This window comes from Aethalodelphis obliquidens, unplaced genomic scaffold (assembly GCF_003676395.1).
Source record: "Aethalodelphis obliquidens isolate GAN/ISIS:26980383/991018 unplaced genomic scaffold, ASM367639v1 scaffold90, whole genome shotgun sequence".
Lineage (NCBI taxonomy): Eukaryota > Metazoa > Chordata > Mammalia > Artiodactyla > Delphinidae > Aethalodelphis > Aethalodelphis obliquidens.
In genome coordinates this window covers 4,463,278-4,488,311 of record NW_020838034.1, presented here as the reverse complement: position 1 = coordinate 4,488,311, position 25,034 = coordinate 4,463,278, and the positions used below count along the sequence as shown (strand labels likewise).

Genomic DNA, 25,034 nt, shown 5'->3' with positions numbered 1-25,034 from the left:
CTGGGTGCCTTAACCTCAGTCTAGCATTGTGTGGGTAGGCTTGTCCACATGCATGACTGTAGTTGTCCACATCCGTGCTTGCTTGTACTGAAACTTGGATGTTCCAGTTAGCGGCATAACAAACTACTTGAACTTAGAGTCATAAAGCAACAGCAGTCCTTCATCATCCATCTCTGGGAGACGGGTCTCAGTGAGGCTCTTCTCACATCGGGTCTCCCATGTAGCTGTGGTCAGGAGTTAGCGGGAGTTTGCTCACTCACATCGTCAGTCAATGCTGGCTGTTGACTGAAATACCTACACCTAGCCTCTCCAAGTAGCCTGGGCTTCCTCACAGCCTGTGCTGTGGATTCCAAGAGCAAGCACCCCAAGACAAAGAGCCCGACAGAAGCTGTATGATCCTTTATGTCCTGGTCTGAAAAGTCAGGATGTCACAGCATGACTTTCACACCACCATAATTGTCCAGTCAGTCACAGAGACATGCCCAGTCTCAAGGGGAGGCGTACAGACTTCGCTTTGTAATGGGGGTGCAGCACACTAATAGGAGAGCATACAGAATGGGAGATAACTGCGTCCAGTTTTTGAAAATACAGTCTATTTGCTATAGTGAATTAGCAAATGTCCAGGATCTTCTCTTGAACAGGTTAGGCTCGTTGTCCTCAAAGGGAAACAGGAAACAAAATAAAAATTAGACTAAGCAAACTCCAGGCTTTCCCTACTTAGGTGTTTCTGTAAACCTGACAACTCTTTTTTTTTTTTTTTTTTTTTTTTAGTTCTGAGGAATATTAAGTATTTTTTTACATTTATTGTGCACTTTATTTCTATTATTATTACATTGTAATATATAACGAAATAATTATACAACGCACCATAATGCATAATCAGTGGGAGCTCTGAGCTTGGTTTCATTTGCCACTCACTGATCAGTTTTTTTTTTTTTTAATTGGGGTATGGTTGTTTTACAATGTTGTTAGTTTCTACTGTACCCCAAAGTGGAGTTCCTTGTGCTATACAGCAGGTTCTCATTAGTTATCTATTTTATACATATTAGTGTGTATATGTCAATCCAAATCTCCCAATTCATCCTACTCGCTCTCTTTGCCCCCTTGGTGTCCACACATTTGTTCTCTACATCTGTATCTCTATTTCTGCCTTGCAAACCAGTTCATCTGTACCATTTTTCTAGCTTCCACGTATATGCGTTAATATACGATATTTGTTTTTCTCTTTCTGACTTACTTCACTCTTTATGACAGTCTCTAGGTCCATCCATGTCCTACAGATGACCCAATTTTGTTCCTTCCTGACCACTCTTTTTGAAATGCTTAAGTTCCAGGGATTCTTGGAAAAATGAAGGGGAAATGTGAACTCCTCCCCCACCACCACCACCAAAAAAAAGAAGAATCTAGATCTTCTGCTAATCTAACGTTAGACACTTGAGATGACATTAATGAGTTATAAAGTAAAATAGGTATGTATTTAGTGCATTACATGATAACTGGAAAGGCAAACCAAAGTTCTAAACAATTTCAAAATTAACAAAACTCTGCCTTGGCTGACAAGAAGATTTTGAAGCTACTGGTTGCGATTTGCCTATGGGCTTTTGTATATGTTACATTTGGTGTATGTTATGATCTTTCTTTATTTAAAAAGTATTTATCATATTTAATATAGCATATCATACTTATAAAACTATGTTTAAAACATGTCGAGATGCATAACAATAAAATAAACATTTGGAATCCCATCACTCGACTCAAGAACTACTCGACTCAAGAATCACTTAGGTAATTCTCATTTTTCCCACTTCCTTATCTCTTTGCACTGCACCCCCCTACTCTCACCCTCAGCCCCAACAGTTACTGCTATCCTGATTTTTATGTTTATTTTCATTTTACTTATTTTATACCTTTATTATATGTGTATGTGTGTTTAAACAATACATTTTTTAGTCCTGTTCTTGAGCTTTATAAAAATGATATACTGTATACAGTTTTTTGAGACTTGTTTTTTAAAAAATTCAGTGTTCCTTTTCTAAGATCCAGAATGGAGCTATAGTTTATTAATTTAACTGCCTTACGCTATTCCATCATGTGAATATACCGCAGTGTTTTTTGTCCATTGTCCTGGTGTGGGATAATGGGGTTGTTTCCAGATTTTTGTTATTATAAATCGTAATGTTTCAAATATTTTACTGCATACTTTCTTGATTAAATGTGCACAAGTTCCTCTAAGGTTTATATCCTTTCAATAAATTACTAGCTCATGGAATATAAAAAGTTTCAACTTTACAAGATAATACTAAATCGAATTTTGTATTGGTTGTACCAATTTACACTGTGACAGGTGAAGAATAAGAGAAGTTCCAGTTGATCTACATCCTTTCCTCCTTGTTATTAGACTTGCTAATTTCTGTCAAGCTAGTAGGTGTGACATGGTTGTGGTTTTAATTTACATTTTCCTGAATAACAAGAGGTTGAACATCTTTTCAAAGTTTATTGGCTATGACTGTTCTGTCTTCTGCAAAATACTTTTCATGTCTTTATCCACGTTTCCATTGGGTTGTTTTTGGTTTTTTTATTCAACTGTAGCAGCTTTATATGTACTCTGGACACCAAACTCTTGTCCTTAATATGTTATGCAAATATTTTCTACCACTTTGTGGCTTGTCTTTTCACTTCTTTATGATTCTTTTTATGGAACAAAAATTATTTTAATGGAGTCAAATTTATCATTCTGGTCTTTTTTGTTAGCAATTTTGCATCTTCCTTGGAAAAAGAAATTTCTACCTCAGTGTCAGAATAGTCGCTTTTATTTTCTTCTAAACCTATTAATATACTTTTCATATTTAAATCCATCTGGATTTGATTTTTGTGTATGAGGTAAGATAGATATGTCCAAATTCATTTCTCTTTTTTCAACTGGATATCCAGTTCTATCAGCTGTTTGAAGCGTCCTTCCTTTCCCCACTGGTCTACAATTTTATCTCTGTTATACATTATAAATCTTTATAAGCATTGGTCAGTTTAGCCACTCCATTCTGCTCCATTGGTCAGTTTTATTCCATGTACCCAGATTACACTGTCTTAACAACTATAACTTTATAATAAATCTTAGTTATCAGGGAGATTAACCCCTCTTATCTTCTTTTATTTTTATGTAACTGGATCTTTACCTTTCCATACAAATTTTAGATCAGGTTTTTGGAATTGCATTAAACTAAAAAATCATTAGGGATGAACTGATATAGGCTCTCTCTCTATTTATTTAAATGCTTTAATTTTTGTTGTCAGTCCTCAAGATCACTATCCAGCTCTTAGAAGGATTCACAGGGTACAGAAAAACTGTTACAGTCATGGTTATAGTTTATTACAGCAAAAGGGTACAAATTAAAATTAACAAAGGGAAAAAAGGTCCATGGGGACAAAGTCTAGGAGAAACAAAGCATAAACTTCCAAATGTTCTCCCCCAGGGGAGTCACATGGACATGAGTAACTTTCTCAGCAACAATGCAAAGTGACCATAGGTACAAAGTGTTGTTGACCAGGGAAGCTCACCTGAGCCTTGCTGTCAGGCTTTTCATTGGGAGTCAGTAACGTTAGGCATGTAATAACCTGCATTACTGACCTCAGGTACTCAGACTCCAGCCCTTCGGAACAAAATCAGGTGTTCACCATAAATCACACTTTTAGCATAAATGATCTGATCAAGCAAATATCTGTGGTTCAAGGCTTCTGACATATCAAAACACTTATCAAGCAGAATTAATTCAAGAGCTCAGAGCTCAACTCCCATGAGCTGGCCGAGGTCCAGTCCTAAACACAAGCCTTTCTTGGGAATGTGCAGGATTTGAGCAGCCCAGGACTTCTGACTTAACCCTTTCCTGCACAAATATCTATAAAGAAATTGTAATATTTTTTTCACTTTTTTGAAACTTTTTAAATATACAATTGCAGACTTATAGAAAAGTTGCAGGAGTACTACAAAAACTCCTATATGTCTTTGTCCAGGTACCCCAATTATTCACATTTTGTCCCACTTACTTTATCATTCTCTTCTTTCATCTATAATCTATCTGTATCTACCTATCTATCTAACTTTTTTTCCGAATCACTTGAGAGTAAGTTGAAGCCATTGTGTCACTTTACTCCTAAATATTTTAGTGTGTATTCCCTAGGAAGAAGCTCATTCTCTTATGTAATCACAGTATAATTATTAAAAATCAGTGTATACATATACATGTATATATATATACAGAGAGAGCCACATACACATTAATATCAAATACAACAATACTATTACCTAATCCACAAATCATATTTAAATTACCCTATTATCTCATAATGTCCTTTATAGCAAAATTTTTTTTTGTAGTTTAGTATCCAATCCAAGATTACCCTTTACATATTTGTTTTCCTGTTTCTCTAGTGCCTTTTTATCTGAAACAGTACCTTACTTTTCTTTTGTCATTCTCTACCTTGATACTTCTGAAAAGTACAGGCCAGATATTTTATGGAACGTCTCTCAGTTTGAATTTATCTGAAGAGTTCATCATTTTCCCCTTGCACTTAACTTTGATTCTGTTTCACTTCTTTCCCTTCTTTGTACTTACTCTGATTTAATATCCTTCATGACTAGATTTAAATTTTGAATTTTTAGTAAGAATATCGTGAAAGTGATGTATCATTCTCAGTGCATCATACCAGGAACCACGTGATGTCAATTTGTCCTAATATTAGTGATGTTAACTTGTTTAAGGTGGTGTCCACTAGGTTTCTCCACTGTAAACTTATTATTTTCCCTTTTTATACACATAATTTGTAGAGTGATATATTGAGATTAATATCCTGTTCCTCATCAAACTTTCACGCTCTGGTTTTAGGATCCATTGATGATTTCCTAACTCCATCATTTCTCCTATAGACTGATATTCTGTAAGAAAGAGGTACTATTTAGATACTAGTAGACTTAGATAATATAGGTACTATGAGATAATGTTAGTTACTATTAACATTATTTATGTTGATGTTCAAATCATCACAGAATTGGCAAGTGGGAACTGCATTAGTCTGGCTCCTTTGTTCTTTTGACATGTCTCCATTATTCTTTGAGCAGTTTTATCTTTAATTGAGGTATAATCGATATATAACTATATTAGTTTCAGGTGTACAGTATAATAATTTGGTATTTGTATATGTTATGAAATGTTCACCACGATAAGTCTAGTTAAAATCCATCACCATACCTAGTTATAAATTCTTTTTTTCTTGTGATGAGAACTTTTAAGATTTAATCTCTTCATAACTTTCAAATATGCAATACAGTATTATTAATTATAGTCACCATGCTGTACATTACATCCCCATGGCTGACTTATTTTATAACTGGAAGTTTATACCTTTTGACCCCATTCACCCATTTTGACCCCATTCACTGGCAACCACCAGTCTCTTCTTTGAGCACTTCTTTAACCTCAAGATAGAGACGTTCCAGGCTCATCTTGTACTTTCCCTGCACTGTTCCCAGAATCAGCCATTTCTCTGAGAAGCTATGGTATCTTTCAGTGGAGAATTGTATTTAGAAACCAAGATCTGGGTGCTAGGTGTACTTATTGCCACTGCTGTATATTTAATTTTAGACTCTAAAGCTAGAAAATGGGGGGGTGTATTAATATTTATATCTTAGCAACCATGATTTATAATGATACCTCCAATTCTAAACTAATATCTCAGACTGTGTTCTAGTGTTCCCCCTTTCTCACTTCTTTTCCCAATGATAAGAAACCTATTATTCTCAGTATATTAGCATATTAGTTCAAGTCTAAAATACACAGAATTTTTTTATAAATTACTAATCCTTGCCATATCTAAAACCAAACCTGACTACTACAAGCAACTCTATGCCAATAAAATGGACAACCTGGAAGAAATGGACAAATTCTTAGAAAGGTATAAACTTCCAAGACTGAACCAGGAAGAAATAGAAAATATGAACAGACCTATCACAAGTAATGAAACTGAAACTGTGATTAAAAATCTTCCAACAAACAAAAGTACAGGACCAGATGGCTTCACAGGTGAATTCTATCAAACATTTAGAGAAGAGCTAATACCCATCCTTCTCAAACTCTTCCAAAAAATTGCAGAGGAAGGAACACTCCCAAACTCATTCTATGAGGCCATCATCACCCTGATGCCAAAACCAGACAAAGATACTACAAAAAAAGAAAATTATAGACCAATATCACTGATGAATATAGATGCAAAAATCCTCAACCAAATAATAGCAAACAAATCCAACAACACATTAAAAGGATCATACACCATGATCAAGTGGGATTTATCCCAGGGATGCAAGAATTCTTCAATACACGCAAACCAATCAATGTGATACACCATATTAACAAATTGAAGGATAAAAACCATATGATCATCTCAGTAGATGCAGAAAAAGCTTTTGACAAAATTCAACACCCATTTATGATAAAAACTCTCCAGAAAGTAGGCATATATTAACAAATTGAAGGATAAAAACCATATGATCATCTCAGTAGATGCAGAAAAAGCTTTTGACAAAATTCAACACCCATTTATGATAAAAACTCTCCAGAAAGTAGGCATAGAGAGAACCTACCTCAACATAATAAAGGCCATATAAGACAAACCCACAGCAAACATCATTCTCAATGGTGAAAAACTGAAAGCATTTCCTCTAAGATCAGGAACAAGACAAGGTTGCACACTCTACCACTATTACTCAACATAGTTTTGGAAGTCCTAGCCACAACAATCAGAGAAGGAAAAGAAGTAAAGCTGTCACTGTTTGCTGATGACATGATACTATACATAGAAAATCCTACAGATGCCACCAGAAAACTACTAGAGCTAATCAATGAATTTGGTAAAGCTGCAGGATACAAGATTAATGCACAGAAATCTCTTGCATTCCTATACACTAATGGTGAAAAATCTGAAAGAGAAATTAAGGAAACACTCCCATTTACCATTGCAACAAAAAGAATAACAAACCTAGGAATAAACCTACCTAGGAAGACAAAAGACCTGTATACAGAAAACTATAAGACACTGATGAAAGAAATTAAAGATGATACCAACAAATGGAGAGATATACCATGTTCTTGGATTGGAAGAATCGATATTGTGAAAATGACTATACTACCCAAAGCAATCTACAGATTCAATGCAATCCATATCAGATTACCAATGGCCATTTACGGAACTAGAACAAATCTTAAAATTTGTATGAAGACACAAAAGACCTCGAATAGCCAAAGCAGTCTTGAGGAAAAAAAATGGAGCTAGAGGAGTCAGACTCTCTGACTTCAGACTATACTACAAAGCTACAGGAATCAAGACAATATGGTACTGACACAAAAACAGAAATATAGACCAATGGAACAAGATAGAAAGCCCAAAGATAAATCCACACACCTATGGTCAACTAATCTCTGACAAAGGAGGAAAGGATATACAATGGAGTAAAGACAGTCTCTTCAATAAGTGGTGCTGGGGAAACTGGACAGCTACATGTGAAAGAATGAAATTAGAACATTCCCTAACACCACACACAAAAATAAACTCAAAATTGATTAGAGACCTAAATGTAAGACCGGACACTATAAAACTCTTAGAGGAAAACATAGGAAGAACACTCTTTGACATAAATCACAGCAAGATCTTTTTTGATCCACCTCCTAGAGTAATGGAAATAAAAACAAAAATAAACAAATGGGACCTAATGAAACTTCAAAGCTTTTGCACAGCAAAGGAAACCATAAACAAGACAAAAAGACAGCCCTCAGAATGGGAGAAAATATTTGCAAATGAATCAACAGACAAAGGATTAATCTCCAAAATATATAAACAGCTCATGCAACTCAATATTAAAAAAACAACCCAATCCAAAAATGGACAGAAGACCTAAATAGACATTTCTCCAAAGAAGACATACAGATGGCCAAGAAGCACATGAAAAGCTGCTCAACATCACTAATTATTAGAGAAATGCAAATCAAAACTACAGTGAGGTATCACCTCACACCAGTTAGAATGGGCATCATCAGAAAATCTACAAACAACAAATGCTGGAGAGGGTGTGGAGAAAAGGGAACCCTCTCGCACTGTTGGTGGGAATGTAAATTGATACAGCCACTACGGAGAACAATATAGAGGTTCCTTAAAAAACTAAAAATAGAATTACCATATGACCCAGCAATCCCACTACTGGGCATATTCCCAGAGAAAACCATAATTCAAAAAGACACATGCACCCCAATATTCATTGCAGCACTATTTACAATAGCCAGGTCACGGAAGCAACCTAAATGCCCATCAACCGACGAATGGATAAAGAAGATGTGGTACATATATACAATGGAATATTACTCAGCCATAAAAAGAAACGAAATTGAGTTATTTGTAGTGAGGTAGATGGACCTAGAGTCTGTCATACAGAGTGAAGTAAGTCAGAAAGAGAAAGACAAATACCATATGCTAACACATATATATGGAATCTGAGAAAAAAAAATGTCATGAAGAACCTAGGGGTAAGATGGGAATAAAGGCACAAACCTACTACAGAATGGACTTGAGGATATGAGGAGGGGGAAGGGTAAGCTGTGACAAAGTGAGAGAGTGGCATGGACATATATACACTACCAAACGTAAAATAGATAGCTAGTGGGAAGCAATCGCATAGCACAGGGAGATCAGCTCGGTGCTTTGTGACCACCTAGAGGGGTGGGATAGGGAGGGTGGGAGGGAGGGAGACGCAAGAGGGAAGAGATATGGGAACATATGTATATGTATAACTGATTCATTTTGTTGTAAAGCAGAAACTAACACACCATTGTAAAGTAATTATACTCCAATAAAGATGTAAAAAAATAGTAATAAAAAAATAAAAAAGAAGATGTGGTACATATATACAATGGAATATTACTCAGCCATAAAAAGGAATGAAATTTGTTCATTTGTTTGAGATGTGGATGCATCTAGAGACTGTCATACAGAGTGAAGTAAGTCAGAAAGAGTAAAACAAATATATATTAACACATATATGTGGAACCTAGAAAAATGGTACAGATGAACCAGTTTGCAGGGGAGAAACTGAGACACAGATGTAGAGAACAAATATATGGACACCAAGGGGGGAAAGTGGCAGAGGTTGGGGGTGGTGGTGGGATGAATTGGGAGATTGGGATTGACTTGTATACACTGATGTGTATAAAATGGATGACTAATAAGAACCTGCTGTATAAAAAAAATAAATAAAATTCAAAAATTCAAAAAAAAAGAGTAATTCACTTTAGAAAAGCTCTGAAAATTGTAATTAGGTGTTGAAATTAATATTGAAAATATTGCAAAGGGGATGAACTTTTCATTACATTCTATCACTTTTTGGAAACACTGATTTTGGTTGAGGTTCTCCAATTTTAAACACACATATACACACACACACACACACACACAAGTACACAAATACACAACGACATACACATACATCTCTAGCTGCTTTGTTTCTCTGACCATGTAAGAGAGGTGCACTCTTCCTTTTGGACAAAGCTATCAAACAGCTGAGTGACATCCTCTCTTGAACAAATAAAGCAGATGGAGTTGTATGCAAAACAGTCAAACAGGCTTTAGTGTAATATAGAAAATAAGAAAATAAAATAAAACCAAACCTACTAAATAGAATTTAGGAATGTTCTCTGCGTATACCTGTGTATGTGTGTGTGTGTGTGTGTTTCCTTTTTTGTAATCCAAATGGACTGTATTCTGTGTACTGTTATATGACTTGCTTTTTCACATAACAATACATTCGAGATGTCTTTACAAAACAATACATGAAGGTTTTTATCATTCATTTGAACAATTGCATATAGTAAGGTAAGAGTATAACATAATTTATTTACCCTATTCTAAATATCCATGGATATATAGACTGTTTGCAGTTTTGGGCATTTTTAAAGGGTATTATAAAGAAAATCACTTTATATATAAAGTTCACATATAATTGTACACTTCTGGGAGCACATCTGTAGGATACATTCCTGAAAGTAAGACTTCTTAGTGATATGTGCATTCAAAAACTTAATAACTATTACCAAACTGAAACCAAAATAAGATGTATTAATTTACACACTTTTCATATACTTATTAATCATTTGTACTTCATTTGCTGTGAATGTCCATTTACATACCTTGCTCATTTTTCATATTCTGTCATCATTTTCTTGTAAGAGTTCTCTAATAAGGAAATATGCCTTTTATTATACATGTTGCAGTATTTTTCTTCTGTTTATCATTATTACTGAGTTTGTGAGTTTGAAATTTTATTAGCATTTTATTTATGTGTTTATCAAGGCCTTCCTAACTCCAACATTATTTTTTTAAGTACCCATGTCTTCTATACTTTTTATGTTTCAGTATTTGATTCATCTGGAATCAAATTGGTTGTAAGAAACAAAGATGTACTTCTTAAAATGAAATCAGATGCACCTTTTATTATTACCTATAACTAGGCCATTGTCTCAACACCATATATCAAATAATACAAACATCTCATATTTTTACTACATTATGCTACCGTATGCTAAATCTGCCTCCCCCCAATTATTCTTGTTTGGAATTTCCCCAGTTATTCTCACATTTAACAATTAATGGTATTTTTATTGATTTTTCATTGTATTCACAGAAATTTAAGAATAAACATCTTTAGTCTATAATACTGAGGCTTTCTACCCAAAGCAAGATTTAAATGGTAATGTTTGTCTTCTTTTATGTGTTTCAGTAGGGTTTTAAAATATTCTTCATGTAGAAAATGAGTATTTTTGGGCTTCCCTGGTGGTGCAGTGGGAGTCCACCTGCCGATGCAGGGGACACGGGTTTGTGCCCCGGTCCGGGAGGATCCCACGTGCCGCGGAGCAGCTGGGCCTGTGAGCCGTGCCCGCTGGGCCTGTGCGTCCAGAGCCTGTGCTCCACGATGGGAGAGGCCACAACAGTGAGAGGCCTGCGTACCACAAAAACAAAAAACAAAAAACAAAAAAAAAGAAAATGAATATTTTCTATTTCCATGTATTTGATCTGTTTTGTTTCATTTAGGAATGAGATATCTTCTTCCATTATATTTTCTAAAGAACTATTATTTCCATCACTTATTTTTCCAGTTCATTCTCACTGGTATCTTAATCTAAATAATTCCTCAATTTATAAAGCCCTACATTTTATATCTATGTTTATTTCTGTCATTTTCAAAGTTCCATGTTACTGCCCCCTTTTGTCCTCTCTACCCTGTTAAAATGACACAGACTATCATTTCATTGCATTCACATTTAATTCACGTGCCCCTGTCTTACCTGGCATAATACCAATCTTGGTTAAATCAAATTTTCCTCTTGTGCAGAGCACCCATGCAGCTGAACTTCACTGGTGGAAAATATATTCTTATGATAACTGGTCTTACTTAGAATTCATAACATTTAACACTAAGTGGGGTCTTGATGTTACTGGGGAACCCCTCTGTATTCCTGCCTACCATTTTTTCTCTCACCCTCTTTGCACTTTTCACACATTCTTTTCTATTCTCTAACTTCCAAAGATTCTTCCTTATCCTTTTTTAAGCACATGACTTTATTTTCTGTTTCATTAAGAACAATTAAAGCAGTTAGGAGAGATCTTCCATGTAGTCCCACCAACACATCAACCCAACCATGTGCATCTGTGCTCAGTACCAATCCTCGTATACTCTCACTGTGGGGAGCACTCTGTATACATCGAACAAGACCATCTATGCACTTGTGCACTGTACCCCAATCGCCTTTCCCTTACTCAGGACTTTGCTTTAGCAGTTTTCCTCTGTGTCTTTTGAATCATCAAATTTGCATTAGATCACTTTCATTTACAAACTTATTTGCTTGTAATTTTCCTCATCCTAAAAGAACAAACATAAAGGCCAATAAAAACAACCTTCCTGTGATCCCGTATCCTTCTCCAGCTACGGGTTCATTTATTTGCTCCCTTTTACATCAAAACTCTTTGAAGGAATTGCATTGTCTTCAGTTTCTCTCCTTTGTTCTCCTGAATTCACACTAAACAGGATTTTATCACCATCTCTCATACAGATTTTTTTTGATGAGACCAAACACCTCATATTGCCAAATCTAACAATCAATTCTAACACAATGTACTTGGCATATTGGCAGCATTGGACCCAATTGACTAATTTCTCTTCCTTGGAAATCTCTTTTCATGTGGTTTCCAGGACACACACTTTTTTAGTTTTCATATTTTCCCCTTCCAATGTCATTTTTCTTTTCTCCTCGATCTCGTGATGTTGGACTACCTCAAGTTTCAGCCACAAACCACTTCTGTATTTACAGTTGCAACCTAGTGATCACTTCCTCTTCTGGCTTTAAACAATTTCCAAACTTAAATCTCCACTCCATACTTCTTTTCAAACTCCAAAGTTGTATGTTCAACAGTCATCTCATTTTCTCTTCTTGAATATCTCCTCAGCATCTCAAATAGAACATGTCCCCAGCTGAGCCGACAAACTCTTCACTCAAAGGGACACTTTGTTCCAAGCTGCCATCACCTCTAACTTGGACCACAGCAGCAAGGTCCTGACTGGCCTCTCCCTGCTTCTCCTTTGGGTCTGGGGGTTGATTACAGTAGCAGTCAGAGTAAAGATTTTAATGTCTAAATCAAATCAGGTAGCCCCTTTGCTCAGATGGCTCTACAATGAATTTTTAACCCTCTTAGAATAAAATTCAAAGTCCTTACCATAGCTTATAAGACCACAGTTTCAATCTTCCCCTTAATTGCCTTGGTCATTACCCTCCAGCCACACTGGCCTATTTTTTGTTCCTCACACATGCCAAGGTTAACCTCTCCCCAGATCTTATCTTAGCTTGGAGCACTCTTTATTCTATGTGGCTCACTCACTCCTTCATTCATTCTTCCGCTCAAACATCACCTTTCCCGACCACCTGATCTAAATGGGCTACTGTTTCCTGCTGCCAGGGATGACTATCCTTTTGTCCTTTTTTCCTTTTGCTTTTTCTCCAAACACTATCATTTCCCAAAATAACAGTACATGTAACTTACATACTTTTAAAATCATCTATGTTCCTCTTGGAAAATAAGTTCTGTGACAGCAGGAACTTTGCTTCGTTGACTGCTTGTTTGTTTTTGTTAGTGATTTTTGCTCTCCTCTGTTTGGTATTTGCCTGGAATACAGTTTTCCACCCCTTATTCTCAACCTTCCTGTTTTGTTTTAGGTACTGATAAGTGCTAAAAAACCAAAACAAAACAAAAAAACCCATAAAACACCTAATAGAGTGCCCACATTGATGGGCATTATAGTAGATGAAGTGATCAAGGAAGGAATCCCTAAAGATTACTTCTCATTTTAGTTGAGGCTTGAATGATAGAGAATGAACATGCATAAATGAATGAATGGGAATCTGGAGAAAAAGAGCACTCTAGACTGAAGGAATAGCAAGTATAAAGTTCCTAAGCGGGAATAAACCTATGTTGATAGTTACCGGACTAGTAGGTAAGAGGTTAGACATAAGAGATGAGATCATTCTTAATGGCATGGAGTGACAAGGACAGGTAGGGCCTATAGGTCATCATGAGGAGAGTAAATTATATTTCAAATACAATGGGAATCCATTGGGTATTTTCAATTAGGGGAAGAGCATGATCTGATTTTCATCTTTAAAAGATAACTTTGGCTGTTATGTAGAGAATTGATTGGAAAAGAATAAGAATAAACAAGGAGAGTAGATACTGACAGAAGATTGTTTCTGTATAGGAGCAGTTTCAGTGGAGATGGAAGGAAATGGATAAATTTGTTTTGTAGGTAGAACTGACAAAACTTGTCAGGAAATACTACTCGACATGGCCTCAAAGGCTAATTTTCTCTCCCCTTTCAGTAATTTGGCAAAGAGCTGACAGTGGAAGAATAGGTTGATACTAGCTGCTGAGTTCTTGATGCTCCCTCTTCTAACAAGGATCTTTCAACTAAGAAGCTCCTTTTGTTATGTAATCACTTAGATGTTTCCTGTTCCTCTTTTTTTTTTTAATAAATGTGCCACTCCTGTGAAAGATCATATAATTATATGAACTTGACAGAGACAAACATTTGACAAAATCCAGCACCCATATATGACAAAAACTCTTAGTAAGAATCAAAGGGAATTATCTCAATCTGATAAAGAGCATATCAAAAAAAATCAATAGGATCATAAGGATCAATAGGATCATAAGACTGGATGCTTCCTTCCTAAAATCAGGGACAAGGCAAGGATATCTGCTCTCACCACTCTTATTTAACATGGTAATGGAAGTTTGGCCTACTGCAATAAGACACAAAGAGGAAAAAAAAGGCATATAGATCAGAAAGGAAGACGTAAACCTGCCCCTATTTATGTGGGTGACATAATTATCTATGTAGAAAGACCCAAGGCATTTGCAAAAGCAAAATAAAACAAAATCACTTCCTAGAAGTAGTGAGTTAGGTAAGGTTACAGCATACAGTATCAACATATGGAAGTTAATCACATTTCTATATACTAACAGTGAAAATGAGGGAACCAAGATTAAAAGCACAATATCATTTACAGCAGGGGTCCCCAACCCCTGGGCCATGGACCACTACTGCTCCATGGCCTTTTAGGAACCAGGCTGCTCAGCAGGAGGTGAGCAGCGGGAGAGTGAGCAAAGCTTCACCTGTATTTACAGCCGCTCCCCATGGCTCGCATTACTGCCTGAGCTCCACCTCCTGTCAGATCAGCAGTGGCATTAGAATCTCATAGGAGAACGAACCCTACTATGAACCGTGCATGCAAGGGATCTAAGTTGAGTGCTCCTTATGAGAATCTAATGCCTGATGATCTGAGGTGGAGCTGAGGCAGTGATGCTAGTGCTGGGGAGCAGCTGAAAATACAGATTATCATCAGCAGAGAAGTTTGACTGCGTGGAGACCATAATAAATCAACTGCTTGCAGGCTCATATCAAAGCCTGATCAGTGAGTGACAAGTGAAAACAAGCTCAGGGCTCCCACTGATTCTGCATTATGGTGAGTTGTATAATTATTTCATTATATATTACAATGTAATAATAATAGAAATAAAATACACAATAAATGTAATGTGCTTGAATCATCCCCAAACCATCCCCCCCCCAACACCGGTCTGTGGAAAGATTGTCTTCCACGAAACCAGTTCCTGGTGCCAAAAAGTTTGGGGACCACTGATTTACAGTTTCTCCAAAGAAAATGAAACATTTAAGTATATGCTTAACAAAACATGTATAAGATTTGTATGCTGAAAAATTACTAAATGACAGTGAAAGAAATCAAAGAAGACTTAAATGGAGAGACATACTTTGGTCATGAACTGGAAGACTCAACACTATAAAGTTGTCAATTTTCCTTAAATTGATCTATAGATTTAATGCAATTCCTATAAAAATCCTGGCAAGCATTTTTGTAGACATAGACAAGCTTATTCTAAAATTGATATGGAGATGCACAGGCCTTAGACTAAAGACCTAAACTAAAATAATCCTGATAAAGAAGAATAATGTGAGAGGAATCACTCTACCCAAAATTAAGATTTACTATACATCTACATTAACCAAGATACTGTGGTATTGGAGCAGTAGACACACAGATCACTAGAACAGGGTGGAAAACTCAGAATTTGATGCACATAAATACGCTCAATGGATTTTTGACAAATGTGCAAAATGGAAGATGGTAGCCCTTAAAAAAAATTGAACTGAAGCAATTGGATATCTGTAGGCAAAAATTTAATCTTGATCTAAATCTCACAGCTTATTACCAAAAACCTCACAATGGATCATTGACTTAAATGTAAAAAATAAAACTGTAAAACTTCTAGAAAAAAATTATAGAAAAATGTGTAAAATATGGAAATAAAAAAGACCCCAAATAGCCAAGACAATCTTGAGAAAGAAGAGTAAAGCTGAGATATCATACTCCCTGATTTTGAATTATATTACAAAACTACAATAATCAAAACAGTATGGTGCTGACATCAAGACAGACACATAGATCAGTGGAACAGAATAGAAAGCCCAGAAATCAACCCACTCTTATATGGGCAATTAATCTATGACAAACAAAGCAATATATAATGGGGAGAGGGCAACCTCTTCAATAAATGGTTTTGTGAAAACAGGACAGCTACATGCAAATGAATCAAACTAGACTACTCTCTCATACCATGCACAAAAATAAATTCAAAATGGATTAAAGACTTAAATGTAAGACCTGAAACCATAAAACTTTTAGAGGAAAACATAGGTAGTAAACTCTTTGACATTTATCTTAGTGATATTTTTTTGGATATGTCTTCTCAGGCAAGGGCAACAAAAATAAAAATAAATAAATGGGACCACATCAAGCTTAAAAGCTTTTGCACAGTGAAGGAAACTATCAGCAAAATGAAAAAGCCACCTAGTGAATAAGATAAGATATTTGTAAATGATAGATCCAATAAGGGATTTTAAAAAAAGCTCATACAATTCAACATCAAAAAAACCAAACAACCCAACTGAAAATGGACAGAAGGCCTGAATAGACATTTTTTCCAAAGAAGACATACAAATGGCCAACAGGCACATGAAAAGATGCTCAGCATCACTAATCCTCAGGGAAATGCAAATCAAAACCACAATGAGACATTACCTCACACCTGTCAGAATGGCTATTATCAAAAAGATAGCAAATAACAAGTGGTGGTGAGAATGTGGAGGAAAGGGAACCCTCATACACTATTAATGGAAATGTAAATCGATAGAGCCACTATGGAAAACAGTATGGAGATTCCTGAAAATATTAAAAATAGAATTACCATTTGACCCAGAAATTTCACTCCTGAGTATTTATTAGAAGAAAACAAAAACACTAATTAGAAAAATTACATGCCCCCCCAGTGTTCATTACAGCATTATTTACAATAGCCAAGATATGGAAGCAACCTAAGTGTCCATCAATAGATGAATGGTTAAAGAAGATGTGGTAAATATTTACAATGGAATATTATTCAGCCATAAAAAAGAATGAAATCTTGCCATTTGTGACAACATTGATGGACCTAGAGGGTATTATGCTAAGTGAAAGAAGTTAAACACATACTGTATGATTTCACTTATATGTGGAATCTAGAAAGCAAAACAAATGAACAGGCATAACAAAACAGAAACAGAGTCATAGAGAACAAACAGGTGGTTGCCAGAGGGGAAAGGGATGGGAGGAGGAAAGAAATAGGTGAGGGATGTTGAGGTACAAACTTCCATTTGCAAAATAAATCAGTCATGGTTATGAACATAACTATGTACATCTTTGTATGGTGACATCGTAACTAGGGTTATCATGGTTGATCACTTTGAAATGTAAAAAGTAAAAAACAGAAGGAGACTTAAACCAATGGAAAATAATACTATGTTCTTAATATGGAGGCTCAAGATCATTAAAATGTTAGTTTTTCATAAATTAGTTAATAAATGCAGTAGGATTTCGATAAAATAATACCAGAGTTTGGTTCGCTTGTATGTATGTAACTGTGCTGAGTATGTGTGTGTGTTGGGGAGGGGTGTAAGTTAAATAAGCTGCTTCTAAAATTTATATGAAAAATTTAAACAGGCAAAACACCTAAAAATATTCTGAAGAAGAATAATGGCAGGTAACTATCTGTATTAGATAATAAAACATTTTTTTAAATCTATGATAATTAATGTTGTTGACACATTAAATAAATGCAACAGAATAAAAATTCTACATTATTTCCATATTTCACATTGTTTCAGAGGACTTTCATTTGCTCCAGGGAAGGGTAAGCCCAAAAGAATCCAGAAAAAAAAGGTCAATTGAATTTCAAAAAGATTTTTTTAAACTCATAACTAAAACATTTGTCTTAAAAGATGAAATAGTTTTTAACTTTAGCAAACTTTTCTAGAGAGGAAAGCTACAGTTAGTTTACAAAGAATCGTTTTGAATATCAAAAGTCTAAGCACCAAAAGTACTTTGTATGTGAAATGTATAATGTAAACTACTACAGAGTTAGGAATAATTTAGGTTTTTCTGCCAAAATAAAATAAAGGTATCCAGCTTTGTGGAGAAGATAACATTGGAGTTAGTTGGATATTGGGGAAGGCCCACTCTTAGATCTACCAGCAGATACCAGGTTTACCCTGCTGTAAGGAAGAACGGGTGGCAACGGATAAAGCAGAAGGGATATGTCCCTCACTTCCCAGCCTCAGAAAACACGTGAATCCTGGTGGAGCAGAAACAGTTGAGTGATACATCCAAGTGGATGCCTTGGTGACACCCCACTTTGTCTTATTTACTCCATTATAGGGTCAAGGGTGCAACTGAATGTCCAATTGCCCTCAAGCAGTGGTTGAGAAAGGGCCAGTGGACCTAGAGTAGTCACAAGGAAGATGAAGTGCAGGAAATTAAAGAGCATGATAAAACCAGAGTCATCACAATAGATGACAAGGATGACCACGGGAGTCATGTATTTACATAGAAATCCAACATGGACAGGTGGAAGTGACCATGGATCAGGTTCCTCTTCCTCCATGCTAAGAAAACTAGAAGGCTTTATTACCAACCCAGGGTTCTTGGACTCCTTAATCAATAGAAATTGATAAGAGGTCAAACTAGAAATTCACGCAAGGCTTTATTGGGATTTGTGTTGTGGCACAAGGGACTGAAAGCAAGTAGCAGGTTCCCTTGCTTGCTCCTGAGTGGGGGTGAGCTGGTCCCTTAAATGGGGTGAGGGTAGGGGTGGACCCTTGGGTCAAGCCAGAGGGGTGGCTTAGGTGGTCTGCGCACCCCTTGGTGGTGCTTTGTGCAGGAATCATGTGCAGGACCCTGATTTTGCTTGACATCTCAGAAGTGGAAGTTGGGTTTTTGGTTGTTTTGTATCTTTTTTTTATGAATTTATTTTTATTTATATTATTTATTTTTTGGCTGCGTTGGGTCTTCATTGCTGCGCACGGACTTTCTCTAGTTGCAGCAAGGGGCAACTCTTCGTTGCGGCGCACTGGCTTCTCATTTTGGTGGCTTCTCTTGTTGCAGAGCACGGGCTCTAGGTGTGTGGGCTTCAGTAGTTGTGGCACATGGGCTCAGTAGTTGTGACTCGCGGGCTCTAGAGCACAGGCTCAGTAGTCGTAGTGCATGGGCTTATTTGCTCCGCGGCACGTGGTATCTTCCCAGACCAGGGCTCGAACACATGTCCCCTGCGTTGGCCGGTGGATTCTTAACCACTGCACCACCAGGGAAGTCCCAGTCATTTTGTATCTTATTGCTCATAATTGCCTGACTGCCATGTGTGCAGTTATTTTTAGGTCCTTATAGTTTCTTTGTATTCTGTTGCTGGAGGAGAGTTTTGTCCAGGTGCAAGCACTGCAACAAAGGGTCCCAGGTCCCAGGTCCAGCCTGTCTCACCTGCACCAGAACTTGATTCACCCAGAGGATAATGGGAAAGAAAGGGCAGGAGCAGGACCTTGAATTTCATTGTTTACTCATAAAATGACTTAATTACTAAATTGCCCCAGTTTACATGAAAAAGACTAGATGACTTTTTTCTGTCAGGCAGATTGGGAGCTCAGAATTACAAAGTAGACTGAACTGCAGAACCGTTTTAAAGTTAGATTTTTATGTGCTTGCATGCACAGCCTATAAAATGCATGATCATTTTAGAGATTTTGATATTTTTATATTTCAAAAATATTTTATAATGAGAATACTGTGTACTCATGTGTATCTTATGTATCTTTTAATAAATAGATCAGTATAATAATTTTTATTTGCTCAGTAATTATGAATTTTGATCATTATAGTTTGATTCAACACCTATCTTGTGTCACAAATTGAGTCTAAAGTTCACCCTGATTCTTTTTTATATTTTTAAGGTGAGGAGCAGTAAATTGCCTTTTATTATTCCATTTCTAACGCAGTTGCTTTAATTTTATGGAAGTTTTCATGTCAAAATCCTTTACTGTCGACTCTTTTCAGATTTTCAGGACTAATGAAATTACCTAATTTATCAGAAAGGTGTTATGCTGCCTTTTTTCATATTTCCATTTAATTCTCTTTCTTTGCCTTTGTGACTTAGCTTAGAAAGGGCAGGAGAGGACCCAACCTGAAGGACCTTTTCTAAACTCTCTTTGGCTCCTCCTGACCCTCCCCTTGTACTTCTGGCTTCTCTTGCTCTCCTACCACAGGAAGCTCCAATTTGGATCTGCTTCTAACTTTTCTTTCTTTTCAGCCAATTTCACAGCATTCTTTCAGCAGTTTGCTCCCTGAGCTGTTAGTCTTCTCTTCCTCTGAGCCTGCTGTGCATCCTGTCCATGAGGGAGACCCTTCTTTCAGCCCTGCAAGGACTTCTTTATGTGACTCATCTCTAGCCAGAAGAAGCGAAGCATCAGACCAAGTCATGTGTGCTGCATGCCCATCATATGCAGTTAGGAGTTCTCTCCAATTAACTCCTTCACTTCCCACCTCATGGTTCCCTTTCCTTTGAAGTCCCACATGTTTGAAAATATTCTCTCTAGAAGGATTTTAGCTCACTGCAAACCCATTTCCTAAAAGATATCTATATTTTTGCTTTGCCTATCTTATTAAAGCACAAGGCACTTAGATTTCTACACAATATCCTCCCTAGTGACCACTTGTTCAAGCATCCAATTTATGTTAAAAGAGGATTCAATGGAGTGGCGATTTTAATGTAGTTTATACCACATTAAAAAGTGGACTGGTCACTTTAAATTTAAGCTTGAGATAAACACTAGATCACATTCTGACCTTGTAATTATCTACTGGAATACAGCCAATGGGTGTTTTTGAGTGACTTTTGCTTTTATTTATGCTAACAAAAGGTTGAGGAAGTGAAAATCAATTATTAGAGGCTAGACCCCAGCTCCACTTTTGCCCTGTCTGTGATGTATGAGACTTCACTAATCATTTGAAATCTTGGTTCTGTAACTTTACCTATATAGGCTTCCTCCTGGAAGGCATGCACACCTATTTGGGTAGGGATTTCATCTTAGGAAAGGGATTTCCTACCCACCACTCTCCACAGAGCATCCTGGACTTCTTTGTTTCTTAGACTACACACAACAGGGTTTTGTAAAGGTGTGATGACAGTGTAGGTCACTGAGATCATCCTTGGTGTTCTCTGACTTGGGCTTGGGGTAGGGAGTGAAGGCACAGTCGTAGTGGACGATGACCACAGTGAGGTAGGAGGCACAGATGGCAAAGGTCTTCTTCCAGCCCTCAGCTGAGGTGATCTTGAGAATGATGGAAATAATGAGGATGTAGGAGATGAAGAGGAAGGTTGCAGGGCCTGTAATGACCAAGAGACTGATAATTAAGGTCAGGATATCATTGATGATTGCGGTAGCACAGGCCAGGTCCAACACAGGTTGAACATCGCAGAAAAAATGCTCAATCAGTGCCTTGCAAAAGGACAGTCTGAAAATGGCCACAGCCTGAACCAGCGAGAGTGAGAACCCCATGGCACAGACTGAGGATGCCAGCCTGGCACAGACCCTCCAGTTCATGATGATCGAGTAATAAAGTGGCAGATGGCCGCATAGCAAGCATACCCCCTTATTGCCAATAGGAGGCAGTTGGTGAGGGCAAAGCCAAGGAAGGAAAAAAGCTGAGCCCCACAGCCCTCCAGGGAAGTGGATTGGCTCAGACCTACAAGGCTGGAAATCATGCGAGGGATGATGACCAGGGAGTAGAAAGTGTCTGATAGGAGAGGACACTTAGAAAGAAGTACATGGGGGTGTGGAGGTGATGGTCAATGTGGGTTACAGTCACAATGATGACATTGCCAGCCAGAGTTAGAATATACAGGGTAAGAAATGCCACAGAGTGTGAGCTGATGTTCCTGGAAGTTGGAGAAACCTTGGAAACAAACTCTCTTACCTCTGTGTGGTTGGCTGTCCTCGTTGAAGATCTCAGGTCTGAAATACAAAGTCAGCACCATCTCTTTGGACCAGAGACTGCCCTGCCCTCTGGTGAGCACACTGTCCAGAGCAAAGATTGAACACCACAAAGACCCAGTTCAAAACTTCATGAATCACCTGCCTTTTCCAGGGACACGGCAGACTAGGTCCTAGAACTGGAATTAAAGATACAGAGATTTTGAGCAACACTATTTAAAAGTTTGAGATAAAGCATTCTTTTCAAGTACTCCTGGGTCATGTAAAAAATGACAACCTATGTATGGCCCATGAAATTGGTCTCAAATTTTTCTTAAAACTGGATTTTCTTAAAATGTAGACCACAGTCTCAGGCCACAGTGTAATTAAGCTAGAAATTGTCACAAAAAGGAACTTTTTTTGAAAACTTACAAATAGTTGATAATCTAACCAATAGTTCAAAGAGGAGCTAATAAGGGAAGTTAGAAAATATTTAGAATTAGAGAATAATAAAAGAATCATGTACCAAAACATGTACAATGCATTTGGAACATAATTAGAGGAAAGTTCGTAGTTTAAAATGCTTGTCTGTTACAATTTTTTTTAAAGACTGAAAATTAATGAGTAGAGCATCCATCCTAAGAAGTTATAAAAATAAGATAAAAAAAGACAGTAGAAGGAAAAAAAAATAATGGCAAAATGTTAATGATATATAAAAGAAAGATAAAACAGACAAGGTCCACAAGGGTAAAAGTTTATAAACTTTAGGTAAACTGCTAGTGAAACTGACCAAGAAAAAAAAAAAAGAGGACATAAACTCTAGTATGAATTAATAAAGGGACACAATAACAGAAGTTTCAGACACAAAAAGATGAAGAGCAACATTATGAACAACTTAATATCAATACATTTTTAAACTTCAATGAAATGGATGCATTTCTAGAAAAATAATTACTTACCAATATTGAATGAAGAAGATACTTGAAAACTACTGGAAATAAAGACAGTAATGAAAAATCTACAAATAAACCTCCAGGCCAAGAACAATTTACCAATACGTGCTATAAAACATTCAAGGATAAATTAATTTCAGTCCTACACAAACTATGTTTGGTAATAGAAAAAGAGGGTATAGGGGAGCAAAAGAGACCAAAATGTATCTCTTTAGCATGAAGGTTAAGTTAGGCTGATTTTTTTTAAAAATAAATTTATTTTATTTATTTATTTTTGGGTGCGTTGGGTCTTCGTTGCTGTGCGCGGGCTTTCTCCAGTTGCTGCAAGCAGGGGCTACTCTCCATTGCAGTTCATGGGTTTCTCATTGCAGTGCCTTCTCTTGTTACAGAACACGGACTCTAGGCGTGCGGGTTCAGGAGTTGTGGCATGTGGGCTCAATAGCTGTGGTTCATGGGCTCTAGAGTGCAGGCTCGCTAGTTGTGGTGCATGGGCTTAGCTGCTCCGTGGCATGTGGGATCTTCCTGGACCAGGGATCAAACCCGTGTCCCCTGCATTGGCAGGTGGATTCTTAACCACTGTGCCACTAGGGAAGCCCTAGGTTGCTTATTTTTAAGGTCCAAAGACTCAGGAAGAATCTTTGACCTTTCCTCTAACTGACTAAAAGAATGTAGATGGAAGACTTGTTCCAGGAAGGGAGCTAGCACAATAGATAACTATGGTATGAACCAGGTATGGTAGACAGGGAGGAACCTAGCAAAGTCTGCTTGTTAAAATTTCTGTGTCCCATTGTTTCTGCCTGGCCCAGCAAGCATTTGTTTACCAAACATTTGCTTTTCCATCTCCTTGTGAATTGCCTTTCTCTCCTTTGAAGTCCCAAACCACTACTCTCAACATCTCTTTTTTCTTTGGCTGCAGATGGTATTTAACATGAGGGTTTTAACCATTTTGGTGAGTTACTCAGTTTTCCTTAATCTCTCCCATATATACATGTTATTAAACTTTTGTTTGGTTTTCTCTCACTAATATGTCTCAGGTCAATTTAATTCTTAGACCAGCCAGAAGAACCTTGAAGAGTAGAGGAAACTTTCTTCCTTCCTGACTAGGGAATACTCCTTACCTCATTTATTGCAGCTGGAATTATCTTGACACCAAATTTATCAGGCCAATCTCATGCACAGAAATAGATGCAAAATTCTTAAGCAAAATGTCACCAGACCACATCCAACAGTGTATAAGATGGGTATGTGACCAAGTTGGTTTTATTTTAGGATGCAAAGTTTGTTTAACATTAAAACAGTCCAGTTATATATTTCCTCACATGAATTGTTTAAAGGAAAAGAGACATGATTATTTCAATAGTTGCCAAAAAGCATTTTTAAAATTCAGTGTCTACTTATAAGAGCCCTTAGTAAACAAACAATAAAAGATTTTCTTTAAGCTGATAAAACATGTGTACAGCAATTCTTCAGCCAACATATACCTAGAGGTGAGATACTGAAGGATTCTCTTTAAGATTAAGAACAAGATAAGGGTGACTGCTTTATCCACTTCTCTTCAACATTGAATATTGAATATTCTAGAATATTCTAATTTCTTGCCCAGTAAGGCAAGAAAAAAGGAATTAAAAATACAAGGATTGAGAAGGAAGAAATTCTTTATAGATTATGTGGTTGTGAACATAGAAAATCTAAGAGAAGCTACTGAAATTATTAGAATTATTAAGAGAATTTAACAAGCTTTCTGGTATAAAATTTATATATAAAAATTCATCACATTTCTGTACATAAACAAATTGATATCAAATTAAATTTAAAAGGGCTATCATTTATAATAGCTTAAAAATAGAAAATACCTAGGAATGAAGACCTTTATTAAGAAAATTATAAAACCTTAATAATGAACACTAAAGAAGACTGAAATGAATGGTGCGATACACAATGCTTATGAATTGGAAGATCTAATATTATGAAGATTCCAATTAATCAAAAATCCATGAATTCATACTCTGAATTCTGTACAATTCAATCAGAATTCCAAATGGATTGTTTTTGGTTGGTTGGTTGTTAGATTGACAACTGCTCCTAAAATT

At 36.6% G+C, this 25,034-nt stretch overlaps 1 protein-coding gene across 1 annotated transcript in view; it reads right to left on the bottom strand.

Moving 5' to 3' along the window:
- The window catches only part of LOC113614063 (olfactory receptor 10J1-like), a 28,628-nt gene extending 5,544 nt beyond the window's left edge, over positions 1 to 23,084 (bottom strand). Inside the window, 5 exon segments of the mRNA XM_027095330.1 lie at positions 13,919 to 13,928; positions 21,531 to 21,642; positions 21,645 to 21,821; positions 21,824 to 21,939; positions 21,941 to 23,084. Of these exon segments, the coding sequence (XP_026951131.1) occupies positions 13,919 to 13,928; positions 21,531 to 21,642; positions 21,645 to 21,821; positions 21,824 to 21,939; positions 21,941 to 22,056 (531 nt within the window). The 5' untranslated portion in view covers positions 22,057 to 23,084.
- Positions 23,085 to 25,034: the final 1,950 nt, after the last annotated feature.